Below are 17,153 nucleotides of genomic sequence, written 5' to 3'. Positions count from 1 at the left end.
TGCCAAATTTCTGTGGATAAATCTGCTGTGAACCTGATCTGTCTTCCCTTGTAGATTAAGGACTTTTTTTTTCCCCCTTGCTCCTTTCAGGATTCTTTCTCTATCCCCTCACTTTCCATCTGCAGGTTTCTTTAGGTTTAAAATGAGTCTCCTGTAGGCAATATAGAGATGGGTCTTGTTTTTTTTTTTTTTTTATCCATTCTGACACTCTATGTCTTTTGATTGGAGCAGTTATTCCATTTACATTCAGAGTAATTGTTGATAGATATGAATTTAATGCCATTGTATTACCAGTTAAGTTATTGTTTCTGGAGATTTTCTATGTTCCTTTCTAGGGTTTGTCACTTTTGGTCTTTTCTTCCCACTCTTAGAGTTTCCTTCAATATTTTTTGTAGGGCTGGTTTCATGGTCATGAACTCCTTTAGTTTTTGGTTGTCTGGAAAGCTCTTTATCTCTTCTTCTATTCTGAATGATAGCCTTGCTGGATAGAATATTCTTTGCTGCATATTTTCCCCATTCATCACATTGAATATATCAGGCCACTGTCTTCTGACTTGCCAAGTTTCTGTGGAGAGATCTGCTGCTAGCCTTACTGGTCTTCCCTTGCAAGTTAGGGATTTCTTTTTCCTTGCAGCTTTTAGGATTTTTTCCCTATCTCTATATTTTGTAAATTTTACTGCAGTATGTCTTAGGGTTGGCCTGCTTTTGTTGATTTTGATGGAAGTTCTTTGTGCCTCTTGGACTTGAATGTCTGTTTCCTTTCCAGATTAGGGAAATTTAGCTATTATTTCCTCAAATAAACTTTCTGCCCCTTTCCCCTCTCTTCTTCTTCTGGTACTTGTATGATATGAATGTTATTACACTTTATGGAGTTGCTGAGTTCCCTAAGTCTACATTCATGATCCAATATTTTTCTTTCCCTCTTCTTTTCAGCTTCATTATCTTTCATTATTCTATATTCTGTATCACTTATTTATTCTTCTGTTTCTTCCATCCTTGTGGTCATTATATCCAGTTGGTTTTGCATTTAGGTTATAGGATTTTTTTATTTTGGCCTGACTTGCTTTTAGGTCTTTTATCTCTGTGGAAAGGTACTCCCTGGTGTCTTCTATGCTTTCCTCAAGCCCAGCTAGTATCCTTATGATTGTTGCTTTAAATTCTGGGCCAGGCATATTACTTATATCTGTTTTGATTAGATCCCATGACATTTTCTTGTTTTTTCTTTTGCAATGAATTCCTCCATCTTGGTATTTTGTCTAGGTTTCTGTCTTTATTTGTGTGTTAGGAAAGCCTGTTATGTTTCCTGCTCCTGAGAGTAATGGCCTTATAGGGCCTGGTGTTTCAGGAAGTGTCTCTGGTGTATGCTGTGTGCACTCTGCTGCTGTGTTTTGGCTGCTCTTTCCTTCAGGTCAGCCCTCTGCAGTTTCTCCTTGCCTGCAATGGGGAGTGTTTGGACCTTGTCCAGAGTGTGGCAAGTTTTAACTAGGTGTACTCTGGTCTTCCTGTTAAAAGAGGCCTGATGATATTTCCACTAGAGCTGAAGCTTTATAGCACTATGGTCAGTAGACTTGGTGCATATGGAGATTTTTGCTGGTCTTCTGGGGTAGGGGACTGCTGCTCTCAGGCACACTTGCCCTAGTTAAGAAGCACCAGCAGAATGTGAGCAGGCATTGTTTGTTTTAATTGGCTCAGGTCTCTATTGTTGATGGGGCTATGCTATTCACTGAAGTCAGTCTGTTCTGATGGGTATGGGGGAAAAGTGGCACTGGCCCTGTCCCTTGTCTCCAGAGAGGTGAGTTCACACCCACCTCTGTCCAGGAAGCCCTCACAGAAGAGCAAAGTCTTCTCTCCTGTGTCAGAGGCATCTCTCAGTTCCCTACCTTCTCCCTGTCTGTGGCTGGGTTGTCTGCCTGCCAAGTAGTGCAGTGCACCTGTGTTTCATCTTAGACACACTGGATGAATTTCAAAATTCCAAACTTTAGGAACCTGTTGTGGTACAGACCCATGCTGGTCCTCTGGGAGAAGGTCTTGCCGGGCTGGGGCTTGTGCCGGTTTGTCCCAAAGGGGCAGTCACACCAAGGCACAGGAGCTGAGAGTTTAGAGTAACACACAGCAAAAAGCCTGAGTCCAGGTTAGCCACCTTGGCAGGTGTCTGTGCCCCTATGCTTAAGGGGCAGGGGGGAGCACAATGGTGCCCGCCAGTTCTTTTGTCTCTGATAGCCAAAGCCATCTCTCCCAGATACACTCCAAAAAGAGGGAATGTCTCTCCCAGTGCATTTCTGGGGTTCTTCAGATCGCACCATCAGCTCCTGGCATGCTCCTTCTCCATAGGAGCACTGCAGCACCCACTGGACTCCACACCACCCACAACACAGAACTATAAAACTCCAGTCTTTGAGTTTCATTGGTTGTAAACACTTAAGATAATCAACCTCTCTTGTTTTCCCAGTCAATGACTTTGGGGAAGAGTTTTACCTCTGTGATCCCCTGTACAATGCTCTCTCTCTCTCCCTTTTTCTCTCTCTCTGTTTGTCTGTCTATCTCTCTCTCTCCTCTCTCCATGAGCAGGGCTCCCTTCCTTCTGCAGCACCCAAGATTCTTTTTTCCCCAAAACTGTCTCCACACCTCTGACCCTGCATGATGTGACCTTTTCTCTCCCTCCAGTCGTGCAGTTTGTTCTGTCAGCCCCCAGATCCATTTCTTGGGTGTTTAGAATGATCCAGTATTTATTTAGCTGTGTTCCAGGGATGAGGCAAACATACGGCCCTCCTATTACTCTATCATCTTAACTGACCCCGGGGATTTAGATTTCGATTTTTGTTGTTACATGGGGAATAATACTATTTGGCCTAAAACTAAGATCACAAGTAGTGGCATTATGCTTTGCCACAGCCACTCCCTCGAGGTTATTAACATTAAATCTAGACAGCCTATTTTCCTCTTTCCACTTAGCTAGATACCTTCTTACCATTCTGATAACAACAGAAGGCATTTTCAGTACAAATGACATCATGCAAAACAAAACAAAGAAACCCAAAACTATGAATAAAAACTCCAAGGGTTCCTTAAAATATGCTATGATTAGTATTTCTTCTTTTATGTTTAGTTTATCTGTCTTCAATTTTAAAGTCTGGTTCTGTAAACAGAATATTGATAGGTCTTTTTTCTCTATTCAGTCAGATAATCTCTGCCTCTTCATTAGAACATTCAGTTGAATTATATATACCAAAGTTACTGATAACTATGGATGTAGGTTAAGTGTTGCTCTCCCAGTAGTGTTCTATTTGTCCCATCAATTATTTACTCCTCTGTTCCTCCTCTGTTACCCTTGGATTAGTAGGTTATTTTCAGCATTTGTTTTTATCTACTATATTGTTTTTTCTGCTATACCTCTTTATCCCCTACCTCTTACCCCAGTGGTTTCTCCAATGGTTCCAATGAACATTCTTAGCTTTTTACAATCTAGAATTAATGTTATACCACTTCACATAAAACGTAAGAGCCTTACAACAGTGAAATTCCATAGAACCCCTTTGTGATGTTAGTGTAATATATTTTTATTTCTTCATATGTTATAAACCACAAGATGAATTATTTTAAATTATTCAATTGTTTAAAGAAATTAAGGAAAGGATAAAAGCATTTCATTTTTTTCCCACATTTTAATATTTCCAAAATTCTTCATTCCTTCTTGTAGGTCTGTGTTTCTGATATTTTTGTTTAGCCTGTTGATGAAGTCTCTTCAACTTTTGTTCATATGAAATTTTTATTTTATCTTCATTTTTAAAAAAGATTTTATTTATTTGAGAGAGAGAGCACATAAGCAAGGGGAGGGGCAAAGGGAGAGGGAGAAACAGATTATCTGCTGGGAAGGGAAGACTGATGCTTGAAATCAGGACCCTGAGATCATGACCTGAGCTGAGGGCAGATGCACCAGGCACCCCTTATCTTCATTTTTTTAAACATCTTATTTGGAAATATTTTCAAACTTTCATAAAGGTTGTAAGAATAAGAATAATGAAAGAACACCTATATTCTCTTTTCTTAGATTTATTGTTTAACATTATATCCCATTATCACTTGTGCTCTCTCTATTTGAAAGTAAGTTGTAAATTGCATCATGGAGCTTTTAGAGAGTTATCCATGTAAGTAAAAATAACATCATTAAAATACTTTTTATCAAGTATTACTATAAATATTTTTATCAAATAACACTGTATTACTATATCTTAATTGCATTGTGGTTGGACAATGTGATCTATGCTTTATAGTCAAATAACTATTTTATGGCCTAATATAAGTCAATCTATGTAAAACCTCCATTGTATATTTGAAAAAATATTATCTCATTGTTTTATATAAACTTTTATATATACATATCTAAATTTTACTTTAACTTGAAAACTCTTGTATTTATTGTTAATTTGCTTGATCTAGTAATGATTAAGAGAACTATGTAAAAATCCCTTATAATTTTGTTAAATTTTGTTTTATACATTTTGTTGCTGTGCTATTAGTTATAGTCAAGTTTAGAATGCTTCCATCTTTCTTGATAATTGCATATTTTATTGATGCACTGTGATAATTATTATGTTCACTTTTTGCTTTTAAGCTTTTTTCATGTAATTATCATATGACTTATGCTTTTTGTCTATTATTTTCCTGGTTATATATTTTCATCCTTTGACTCAATATCTCTATGTACTCATAATTTAGAGGTTTTTATTTTAATTTGCATGTAGTGGATTTTTTTTAAAGTTTCATTTACCTAGTATTTGGTCTGTTGATAATTTGTGATTATTGACATATATGGATTTATTTCCATAGACTTATTTTTGTATTCTTTTGTCTTGCTCTTCATGTATTCAGTTTTGCAAAGGATCACCTTCATTCATATCACACCTTGCTGCATTGTGTAAATATACAATATAGTTTATTGGGAAATGTTACATACAGAGAAATAGCAAAGTATAAATAATCTCTAAGGACCTAGGAGGATAACATCTCTTTTGTCCAAACCAGAGAACTGTATCCATTACATTTTATTTTCTGTTAGTAATTTTTGGCAGACTTGCTGAAGATTATTGAAGATAGAAAGTTGCCACTTTTTATGTTTTCCGCTAACACTTAGAAATGAGTACATACACATAATTAGAAATATTTAGAAAAAATATTATGATTCCTGTTCCTTTGAATGAAGAAGTATTCTTGAAATTACTCACTGTAATGGTCCTCAGAGCTCTGTGTTTAGAAACCGCACTGTTTATCAGTATATATAGTCATCTCTTCCTGGGATGAAGACAAATGATGGCAGCATACTATAGTAGAAAAAAAAAAAGACTTACTAGTTTAGTTAGTTGGGGACTTGAGTTCTGGTTCTTACCCTTGGTAGTTCTGCAATCTTGTAAACTTAACTTTTGACTCTTAATTGCCGTATGTGTGAAGAGGAAGTTAATGACAACCTTCTTATTTTAAGATTATTGATTAACATATAAAGTCTCTAGGTTTATGCCTAAAACTTACTAAGTACTTGGTAAATCTTAATTTTTTTTCCTTTCACTTGAACACTGCATTATTTTAACATTTTATATCCATTTAAAATGTGATAGTTCAATAATTTTCACTAACAGTTAAGAAACAAAATTTGTCTTTCAGTATAATTATATGGGCTCTGAAGTGGCAGTTGCAGCTGAGAAAGTTGTCCATATCTTTGGTCTAATCAACACTGTAAGTATTTAAGTTTCATTTAAGTAAGAAACATTCCTATTAATGCAATAATAGTGTTTGTATAAATAGCATATCCAGTCTTTTAAAAATGTAATCCTACCAACTGGTTTCATCCATCAATGAATGGATTTCATTTCCAAAAAATAGTAAATTGAATATATTAGCATTATGTATAGAGATGTAATGTTATATTTATGATTACCTAAAAACTATATATTATGTATCTTCTGTTTTCAGATGTTTTCCCAGCTCAACATAACTATTATACTAACTTCTTTGGAGCTCTGGTCAGATCAAAATAAGATTTCACTTAGCGGGGATGCTAATGAAGTACTACAAAGATTTGTGTCATGGAAAGAAAAATTTTTGTTTCAAAGGTCCCATGATATGGCATACTTATTAATGTAAGTACCTTATTTGTATTGACATAGGGTTTGTCAAATTATTTCATATGTTAGCTATCAAGATTATATACAAAATGTGTTATATGTAATGACAAGACACTTCAAAAAATATTATATGCATACTGTGTTGACAAATTGCAAAGTATAAAATTCTGAAAACAATGTAAGACACTAAGTCATAGTGGGTCATTATTCTGCACTAGGCTTTTTATCTATGGAAATGTAAGAAACTTGGAAAATTTGGAAAGCCTTGAGATAAACAGGGGTCCTCAATGATTTTAAAGATTTTCTCAGAGGTAAATAATTAAAACTATCATTTGAACTTTAAACACAATGTAAATTAGTTAACAGAATGCAATAATTGCATATAATGCTGGTTAAAATACAATATATCAAATTAGAAGTGTGGTTACCATCTGGTATAGCTATACTGACCTAAGGTGCAGCTATTTAACTACTTGCACTATTTTTTTCAAGAGTTTTTATATAGGTTTCTGTTAATAGTTTGATTATTGAGATGGGAATAATAAAAATTCTGAAGATCTGAGTAATATGCAATATATTTATAAATCTGTTGGTGTTTCCTGTGGAATTTAGGGTTGGGTTTGTGGACTCAGGAGCTACAATAACTAAGGACTGAAATGTTATGAGGACACTTGCTACATTCTCTTTTTTTCTTGATGAGTCTACTGAATATTCTCTTTGTCTCCTTGTCCTCCAATCATTTTTTACATTTTTTACATGTTTTAGGGGTTCACTATATGCAAATCATGGCAGTAAGCTGTCCTGACTTGTACATCTTCAAATTATAATTATCCAGTGGTGGCAACAGTGGTGGTTAATGTTTTGGAAGGATTAGGCACCACTGGGTTTTGGGCTGTGTATCATATAATGTTAAAGTAGACTTTAGAACTTAACTTTGTAGGAACTGTGGGAGATTACCCAAATACAAAATGATTGAAAGCATGAGATGTGATATGTAATATTTGTATTTAAAAAACACATAACTTTATTGAGAAATCCAATTCTTAAAAGGTCATTAAGTTAGTAGTAATTTAAAATGCATTTATTCAGAAGAAAAATTTTATTATTTAGTTATAGGGACCATCTTAATTATGTGGGAGCAACATATCATGGAATGGCATGCAATCCAAAGTTTGCTGCAGGAATTGCTCTGGTATGCATTTTATTCCCATCTATTCAGTAATTATATCATATTTTGAAACATCTACTTCAAGGAACAAAATATGTATAGTATATCTGTCATAATGTTTTTACAAATTTTTCTAAGAGTATGCTTTTTTTTTAGATTTTGAAACTCAAATGTTATAATTTTAAAAGTTTTTTGCTATTGTGGTAAAATGCAAATAACATAAAATTTACCATTTTTACTAGTTTTAAGTGTACAATTCCATAGTGCCAAGTATGTTCACATTGATGTGAAACAGATCTTCAGAACTTTTCATCTTGCATAAATAAATATTTGTACTTTTTGACATACTTACCCCATTTTCCAGAAAATCTAGCTTCTGGAATCCATCATTCTACTCTCTGTTTCTGTGAGTGTGACGTTTTTAAATTCCACATATAAGAGAGATAACATAATATTTGTCTTTTTCTGTCCAGCTTTTTTCACTTAGCATGATTTCATCCAAGTTCATCCATATTGTTGCAAATGGCAGGATTTCATTCTTTTTATGGCTAAATAATATATATATGTGTGAATTTAATATACATGTGAACACATATATGTGTGTGTGTATGTATATATGTGTATATATATATATATATATATATATATATATATGATTTTTTTTAGCCATTTATCTGTCAATGGACACTTAGGTTATTTCCATTCCTTGGCTATTGTGAGTAATGTTGCAATGAACATGGGAGTGTGGATAGCTCTTCAAGATACTGATTTCAATTATTTTGGATATATACCAGGAGTAGGTATTTGCTGGATCATGTAGTAGTTCTATTTTTAATATTATGAGGAATCATCATACTTATTTTCAGGGTGGTTTCACTACTTTATAATCCCACCAGCGGTTACAATTTATATGCATGACATCTTTATCAATACATTTTTTCTATTATTGTTGTTTTTTAATAGCAGCCATCCTAAGTGGTATGAGGTGATATTTCATTGTGGTTTCGATTTGCACTTCTATGATTACTAGTGATACCGAACATCTTTTCATATACTTTTTGCTTTTTGTATATTATCTCTGGAAATAATATCTATTCAAGTTCTTAGTATTCTTTATTTTTTATTTTTTTTACCATATATTCCAGCAGTTGTCCTCTTCGGTGTTTCCCAAATGACTTGAATACTTACATCCACACAAAAACCTGTGTGAATGTTTATAGCAGCTTTATTCATAATTGCCAAAGATTGGGCTCAACCAAGATGTCCTTTAAGAGATGAATGGATAAACAAACCGGAGTAAACTGATATAAAGGGATACTATCCAATGATTTTTTTTTTTAAGTGAGGCATCAAACCGTGAAAAAACTTAAGTGCATAGTGGTTAGTGAGAAAAGCCAATATGAAAAGGCTACATACCGTATGAGTCCAACTATATGACTTTCTGCAAAAGGAAAAACTGTGGAGATAGTAAAAAGATTATAGGTTGCCAGGGGTTTGTGTCTTGTTGCCATTCTTACTTGCCGTGTGTGTGTGTGTGTGTGTGTGTGTGTGTGTGTGTGTGTGTGTTAAGACAAAAATGCTACTTACAAAGTGTATTCTGCCTTTAAAATAATTAGACTCTTCTAAAACTATTTCTGAAGTCAAAACCGATTGCGAATTCAACCCTTAAGAATCCGTGTAGTTTTTTTCCTAAGTGTTCATTAAAAAATAATATAGTTACTGAAACAGTCATGTTCTTCTCAAAAACCTTTAAAAGCTTATTGGTATTTAATATGTAGTAAAAGCATATGATAGCATTAATCTCATTTAGGTATATGTCAGTGCCATTTGGATTAAAAATACAATAACCCAAAAAGAAAAACAAAATTTACCCATTTTTTCTTATTTTCCATATCCCTAAGAAAATAATGAGCTTTGGTATAGTAGTTTCTTAAATTTGCATTTGCATTTAGGTAATATGGTCAAAAAGAAAAGATCAAAGAGGTGAAGAAATAATTTAGGCAAAAATTCTGTTTTGTTTTTTGCATTTAGTATCCACAGATGATAACTTTAGATGCATTTTCAGTTGTTATGGTACAGTTGCTTGGAATTAATCTCGGATTAACATACGATGATATCTACAATTGTTACTGTCCAGGAACTACATGCATAATGAATTCTGAAGCAATGTAAGATTTTATTTTTATCAAATCTATGTCTTCTTCTGGGAAATATTTGTAACAGTCACTGTTGTATAGTATCTTGCAATACAAATTGAGTAAGAATATTTTTTATTAAAGACATAATGTACTTGTTTAAACTTATTTATTTATTTTAATTTTTTTATTTCAATTCAATTTAGTTAACATATACTGTATTATTAGTTTCAAGGGTGGAATTTAATGATTCATCAGTTGCATATAATACCCATCATCATTATATCAAGTGCCCTCCTTAGTGCCCATCACCTAGTTACCCCAACCCCTCACCCACCTCCCCACCAACAACCCTCAGTTTGTTTCCTAGAGTTAAGAATCTCTTGTGGTTTGCCTCCCTCTCTGTTTTTATCTTATTTAAAGAAGAGTATTTGATATTGTACAGAATGTGCTTAGGGGTTGGAGCAAGATGGTGGAGGACTAGGAGACCTAAATTTCATCTGGCCCCAGAAATTCAGCTAAATAGTTACCAAACCATTCTGAACACCTACAAACTCAACAGGAGATCAAAGAGGAGAATAGCAGCAATTCTATGAAGAGAAAAGCGACCACTTTCTGTAAGGTAGGATGTGTGGAGAAGTGAATCCGAGGCAATATCTGAGAAGATAGACTGCTGGGGGTGGGACATCACTCCAGTGGCTAAGCAAGGGGTGGAACCCTCGCTGGGACAGTGTGGTCTCAGGACCCTCGGGGTCACAGAAAGACCAGGGGGTGCCTGAGTGTGGCAGAGTTCCCAGGTATCAGAGCAGGAAACTGACTGCAAAGACAGAGCTGAGGAGTGGGCTCTTAGCTCAGGGTTGCCATAAACCATGATCCATGGCACAGTCAGGCCACTACTCTTTCAACATGGACCGAACAAGCAGCAGATTGGGGGAGACTCCCCTTCTTCCCCTGGAGGAGTGGCTTAGGTGTGCACCACAGGAATCTGCTGGGTTTGGAGACTTAAAACAGGGTTGTGTGCCAGAGATAGAAACGCTTGGTCACAGGCCAGATGAGCATGGAGTGTGAACGGAGACCAGGGAGACAGGAATGACTGACTGCTTTTCTCTGAGGGCACAATGAGGACTGCACCTATGGGGTCAGAGACTGGGAGGTCACCATTTTCATTCTTGTCCTTTAAAGCTGTACGGAAAGCCTTTAGGGAATGAAAGTTACCAAGAGGAAACCTGAACAGATTATTTACCCTGGCCCCTGGCAAGGGTGGTGGAAATCTCCCTCTGGCAAAGACATTTGAGAATCACTGCAACAGGCCCCTCCCCCAGAAGATCAGCAAGAATATCCAGCCAAGACCAAATTTACCAATCAATGAGAAAGGCAAACCTCCAGCACTGGGAGAATATAGCACATAGAATTCATAGCTTTTTCCCCATGATTCTTTAGTTTTTCAAAAGTCAATTTTTAAATTTTTCTTTATTTTTTCTTTTTCTATTTCTTTTTTTAAAATTTTTTCTTCTTTCCTTTTTCAACCAACATCTTATCAATTCCTTTTTAAAAATCTTTTTTAATTTTCATTTTTACAGTTATATTCTATCCCTTCATTGTATTTAACCTTATTTTTTGTATAAATATGTTTTTTTTTCTTTCAAATTTTGGGATAGAGTTTCTTCTAACAGACCAAAATACCCTAAATCTAGTGTATGGCTTTGTTCGTTTCCTACCTGACCACATTCTTTCCTTTTTTCTTTTTTTCTTTTCTTTTCCCCCTCATTTTGGATCTCTTCTGATTTGCCTACTGTATATTTTTCTGGGGTCATTGTTACCCTTTTAGCATTTTGTTCTCTCATTCATCTATTCTCTGAACAAAATGACAAAACAGAAAAACCCACCTCAAAAAAAAAACACAAAAAAAGCAAAAAACAAGAGGCCATACCAACTGCCAGAGACCTAATCAATAGGGACATTATTAAGATGTCAGACCTAGATACAGAATGATGATTATAAAGATACTAGCTGGGCTTGAAAAAAGCATAGAAGGTAGTAGAGAATCCCCTTCTGTAGAAACAAAAGAACTAAAATCCAACCAAGTCAAAATCAAAAAGGCTATTAATGAGGTGTAATGAAAAATGGAGGCTCTAACTGCTAGGATAAATGAGGCAGAAGAGAGAATTAGTGATACAGAAGACCAAATGATGGGAAATAAAGAAGCTGAGAAAAAGAGATAAACAACTATTGGATCACGAGGGCAGAATTCGAGAGATAAGTGATAGCATAACATGAAGCAATATTAGAATAATTGAGATCACAGAAGAAGAAGAAAGAGAGAGAGGGGCAGAAGGTATATTGGAGCAAATTATAGGAGAGAACTTCCCTAATTTGGGGAAGTAGACAAGCATCAAAATCCAGGAGGCACAGAGAACCCCTCTCAAAATCAATAAAAATAGGTCTACACCCAACATCTAATAGTAAAACTCACAGGTCTCAAAGACAAAGAAGAAATCCTGAAAGCAACTTGGGAAAAGAGGTCTGTAACCTACAATGGTAGAAACATTAGATTGGCAACAGACCTATCCACAGAGACCTGGCAGGCCAGAAAGAATTGGCATGATATCTTCAGAGCACTAAATGAGAAAAATATGCAGCCAAGAATACTATATCCAGCTAGGCTGTCATTGAAAATGGAAAGATAAAAAGCTTCCAGGACAAACAAAAACGAAAAGAATTTTGTGAATCCCAAACCAACCCTACAAGAAATATTGAAAGGGGTCCTCTAAGCAAAGAGAGAGCCTGAAAGCAACATAGACCAGAAAGAAACACAGACAATATACAGTAACAGTCACCTTACAGGAAATACAATGGCCTTAATTCATATTTTTCAATAATTTCCCTGAATGTCAATGGGCCAAATGCCCCAATCAAAAGACACAGAGTATCAGATTGGATAAAAAAGCAAGACTCATCGATATGCTGTCTGCAAGAGACTCATTTTAGACCCAAAGACACCTCCATAATGAAATTGTTAGGGTTGAAAACCATTTACCATGCTAATGGACATCAAAAGAAAGCTGGGGTGACAATCCTTATATCAGACAAATTAAATTTTTTTATTATTATGTTATGTTAATCACCATACATTACATCATCCGTTTTTGATGTAATGATCCATGATTCATTGTTTGCATATAATACCCAGTGCTCCATGCAGAACGTGCCCTCTTTAATACTCACCAGATTAATCCATTCCCCCACCCCCTTCCACTCTAGAACCCTCAGTTTGTTGCTCAGAGTCCATAGTCACTCATGGTTCATCTCCCCCTCTGATTTTCCCCCCTTCATTCTTCCCCTCCTGCTATCTTCTTCTTTTTATCCTAACATATAACGTATTATTTGTTTCAGATGTCCAGGTCTGTGATACAACAGTCTTACACAATTCACAGCGTTCACCATAGCACATACCCTCCCCAATGTCTATCACCCAGCCACCCCAACCCTCCCACCCCCTTCCACTCCAGCAACCCTCAGTTTGTTTCCTGAGATTAAGAATTCCTCATATCAGTGAGGTCATATGATACATGTCTTTCTCTGATTGACTTATTTTCTCAGCATAATATCCTTCAGTTCCATCCATGTTGTTGCAAGTGGCAAGATTTCATTCCTTTTGATGGCTGCATAATATTCCATTGTATTTATATACCACATCTTTTTTATCCATTAATGTGTTGATGGACATCTTGGCTCATTCCATAGTATGGCTATTGTGGACATTGCTGCTATAAACATCGGGGTACACGTACCCCTTTGGATCCTTACATTTGTACCTTTGGGGTAAGTATGCAGTAGTGCAATTGCTGGGTCATAAGGTACCTCTATTTTCAACTTTTTGAGGAACCTCCATACTGTTTTCCAGGGTGGTTGCACCAGCTTGCATTCCCACCAGTAGTGTAGGAGGGTTCCCCTTTCTCCACATCCTCACCAACATCTGTCATTTCCTCACTTGTTAATTTTAACCATTCTGACTGGTGTGAGGTGATATCTCATTGAAGTTTTGATTTGGACTTCCCTGATGCCCAGCGATGTTGAGCACTCTTTCAGGTGTCTGTTGGTCATTTGGATGTCATCTTTGGAAAAATGTCTGTTCATGTCTTTTGCCCGTTTCTTGATTGGATCATTTGTTCTTTGGGTGTTGAGTTTCATAAGTTCTTTATAGATTTTGGATACTAGCCCTTTATCTGATAGGTCATTTGCAAATATCTTCTCCCATTCTGTCGGTTGTCTTTTGGTTTTGATGACTGTTTCTTTCACTGTGCAAAAGTTTTTATCTTGATGAAGTCCCAATAGTTCATTTTTGCCCTTGCTTCCCTTGCCTTTGGCGATGTTTCTAGGAAGAAGTTGCTGCGGCTGAGGTTGAAGAGGTTGCTGCCTGTGTTCTCCTTTAGGATGTTGATGGGCTCCTGTCTCACACTGAGATTTTTCAACGATTTTGGTCTATTTCTGTGTGTGGTGTAAGGAAATGGTCCAGTTTCATTCTTCTGCATGTGGCTATCCAATTTTCCTAACACCATTTGTTGAAGAGACTTTTTTCTAGTGGACATTCTTTCCTACTTTGTCAAAGATTAGTTGACTATAGAGTTGAGGGTCCATTTCTGGGCCTATATTCTGTTCCATTGATCTATGTGTCTGTTTTTGTGCCAATTACCATACTGTCTTGATGATGACATTTTTGTAATAGAGCTTGAAGTCCGGAATTGTGATGCTGCCAGCTTTGCTTTTCTTTTTCAACATTCCTCTGTCTACTTGGGGTCCCTTCTGGTTCCATACAAATTTTAGGATTATTTGCTCCATTTCTTTTTAAAAAGTTGATGGTATTTTGATAGGGATTGCACTGAATGTGTAGACTGCTCTAGGTAGCATTGACATCTTCCCAATATTTGTTCTTCCAGTCCATGAGCATGGAACATTTTTCCATTTCTTTGTGTCTTCCTCAATTTCTTTCATGAGTATTTTATACTTTTCTGAGTACAGATTCTTTGCCTCTTTGTTTAGATTTATTCCTAGGTATCTTATGGTTTTGGGTGCAATTGTAAATGGGATCGACTCCTTAATTTCTCTTTCTTCTGTCTTCTTGTTAGTGTAGAAGAATGCCACTGATTTCTGTGCATTGATTTTCTATCCTCCCTCTTTACTGAATTCCTGTATAAGTTCTAGCAGTTTTGAGGTGGAATCTTCTGGGTTTTCCACATAAAGTATATCATATGTAAAGAGTGAGAGTTTGACTTCTTCTTTGCCAATTGGATGCCTTTTATTTCTTTTTGTTGTCTGATTGCTGTAGTTAGAACTTCTAATACTATGTTGGATAGCAGTGGTGATAGTGGACATCCTTGCCATGTTCCTGACCTTAGGGGGAAAGCTCTCAGTTTTTCCCCATTGAGAATGATAGTCGGTGTGGGTTTTTCATAGTTGGCTCTTATGATATTGAGGTATGTACCCTCTATCCCTATACTCTGAAGAGTTTTGATCAAGAAAGGATGCTTTACTTTGTCAAGTGTTTTTTCTGCATCTATGCGAGGCTCATATGGTTCTTGTTTTTCTTTGATTAATGTATTGTATCACATTGATTAATTTATGGATGCTGAACCACCCTTGCAGCCCAGGGAAAAATCCCATTTGGTCGTGGTGAATATCCTTTTAATGTACTGTTGGATCCTATTGGCTAGTACTTTGGTGAGAATTATTGCATCCATGTTCATCAGAGATGTTGGTCTGTAATTCTCCTTTTTGATGGGGTCTTTGGTTTTGAGATCAAGGTAATAGTGGCCTCATAAAACGAGTTTGGAAGTTTTCCTTCCATTTTTATTTTTTGGAACAGTTTCAGAAGAACAGGTATTAATTCTTTTTTAAATGTTTGGTAGAATTCCCCTGGGAAGTCATCTGGCCCTGGGCTCTCGTTTGTTGGAGATACTTGATTACTGTTTCAATTGCCTTGGTGGTTATAGGTCTGGTCAGGTTTCCTATTTCTTCCTGGTTCAGTTTTGGTAGTTGATACATCTCTAGGAACGCATCCATTTCTTCCAGATTATCTAATTTGCTGGCAATAGTTGCTCATAATATGTTCTTATAATTGTTTGTATTTCTTAGTGTTGATTGTGATCTCTCCTCTTTCATTCATGATTTTAATTATTTGGGTCATTTCTCTTTCTTTTTGATAAGTCTGGCCAGGGGTTTATCAATCTTTTTAATTCTCTCAAAGAACCAGCTCCTAGTTTCATTGATCTGTTCTACTGTTCTTTTGGTTTCTATTTCATTGATTTCTGCTCTCATCTTTATTATTTCTCTTCTCCTGCTGGGTTTAAGCTTTATTTGCTGTTGTTTCTCCAGCTCCTTTAGGTGTAGGGTTAGGTTGTGTTTTTGAGACCTTTCTTGTTTCTTGAGAAAGGCTTGTATTGCTATATACTTTCCTTTTAGGACTGCCTTTGCTGCATCCCAAAGATTTGGAACAGTTGTGTTTTCATTTTCATTGGTTTCCATGAATTTTTTAAATTCTTCTTTAATTCCCTGGTTGACCCATTCATTCTTTAGTAGGATGCTCTTTAGCCTCCATGTATTTGAGTTTTTTCTGAGTTTCCTCTTGTGACTGAGGTCTAGTTTCAAAGCATTGTGGTCTGAAAATATGCAGGGAATGATCCCAATCTTTTGGTACCAGCTGTGACCTGATTTGTGACCTAGGATGTGATCTATTCTAAAAAATGTTCCATGGGCACTAGAGAAGATTGTGTATTCTGTTGCTTTGGGATGGAATATTCTGAATATATCTGTGAAGTCCCTTTGGTCCAGTGTGTCATTTAAAGTCTTTATTTCCTTGTTGATCTTTTGCTTAGGTGATCTGTCCATTTCAGTGAGGGGGACTTTAGTCCCCACTATTATTGTATTGTTGTCGATGGGTTTCTTTGATTTTGCTATTAATGGTATGCTTCCTTAATTGGGTTATATATGCGGCTGTTCACATGTTAGGGGCATAGATATTTACAATTGTTAGATCTTCTTGTTGGATAGACCCTTTACGTAGGATATAGTGTCCTTCCTCATCTCTTATTATAGTCTTTCATTTAAAATCTAATTTGCCTGATATAAGGATTGCCACCCCAGCTTTCTTTTGGTGTCCATTAGCATTGTAAATTGTTTTCCATCTCCTCACTTTCAATCTGGAGGTGGCTTTGGGTCTAAAATGAGTCTCTTGCAGACAGCATAGTGATGGGTCTTGTCTTTTTATCCAATCTGATAGCCTGTGTCTTTTGATTGGGGCATTTAGCCCATTGACATTCAGGGAAATTATTGAAAAATATGAATTAAGGCCATTGTATTTCCTGTAAGGTGACTGTTACTGTATATTGTCTGTGTTTCTTTCTGGTCTATGTTGCTTTCAGGCTCTCTCTTTGCTTAGAGGACCCCTTTCAATATTTCTTGTAGGGTTGGTTTTGTGTTTTCAAATTCCTTTAGTTTTTGTTTGTCCTGCAACCTTTTTATCTCCTCTACTTTCAAAGACAGCTAGCTAAATATAGTATTCTTGGCTGCATATTTTTCTCATTTAGTGCTCTAGATATCATGCCAATCCTTTTTGCCCTGCCAGGTCTCTGTGGATAGGTCTGTTGCCAATCTAATCTTTCTACCATCGTAAGTTACAGATTTCTTCTCCCAAGCTGCTTTCAGGATTTTCTCTTTGTCTCTGAGACTTCTAAGTTT

General features: G+C 36.1%; 1 protein-coding gene across 4 annotated transcripts in view; it reads left to right on the top strand.

Annotated features, from left to right (window-relative positions):
* The window catches only part of LOC113925637 (A disintegrin and metallopeptidase domain 3-like), a 129,469-nt gene that overhangs the window by 43,290 nt on the left and 69,026 nt on the right, over nt 1–17,153 (top strand). For all 4 annotated transcript variants that reach the window (XM_027600136.2, XM_027600135.2, XM_027600137.2 and 1 more), the window contains exons 8-11: nt 5,656–5,727; nt 5,965–6,131; nt 7,227–7,308; nt 9,316–9,452. In XM_027600136.2, coding sequence (XP_027455937.1) covers nt 5,656–5,727; nt 5,965–6,131; nt 7,227–7,308; nt 9,316–9,452 — 458 coding nt within the window. The remainder of the gene's footprint in view (nt 1–5,655; nt 5,728–5,964; nt 6,132–7,226; nt 7,309–9,315; nt 9,453–17,153) is intronic.

This window comes from Zalophus californianus, chromosome 2 (assembly GCF_009762305.2).
Source record: "Zalophus californianus isolate mZalCal1 chromosome 2, mZalCal1.pri.v2, whole genome shotgun sequence".
Lineage (NCBI taxonomy): Eukaryota > Metazoa > Chordata > Mammalia > Carnivora > Otariidae > Zalophus > Zalophus californianus.
This window is presented reverse-complemented; position numbering and strand designations above follow the sequence as displayed.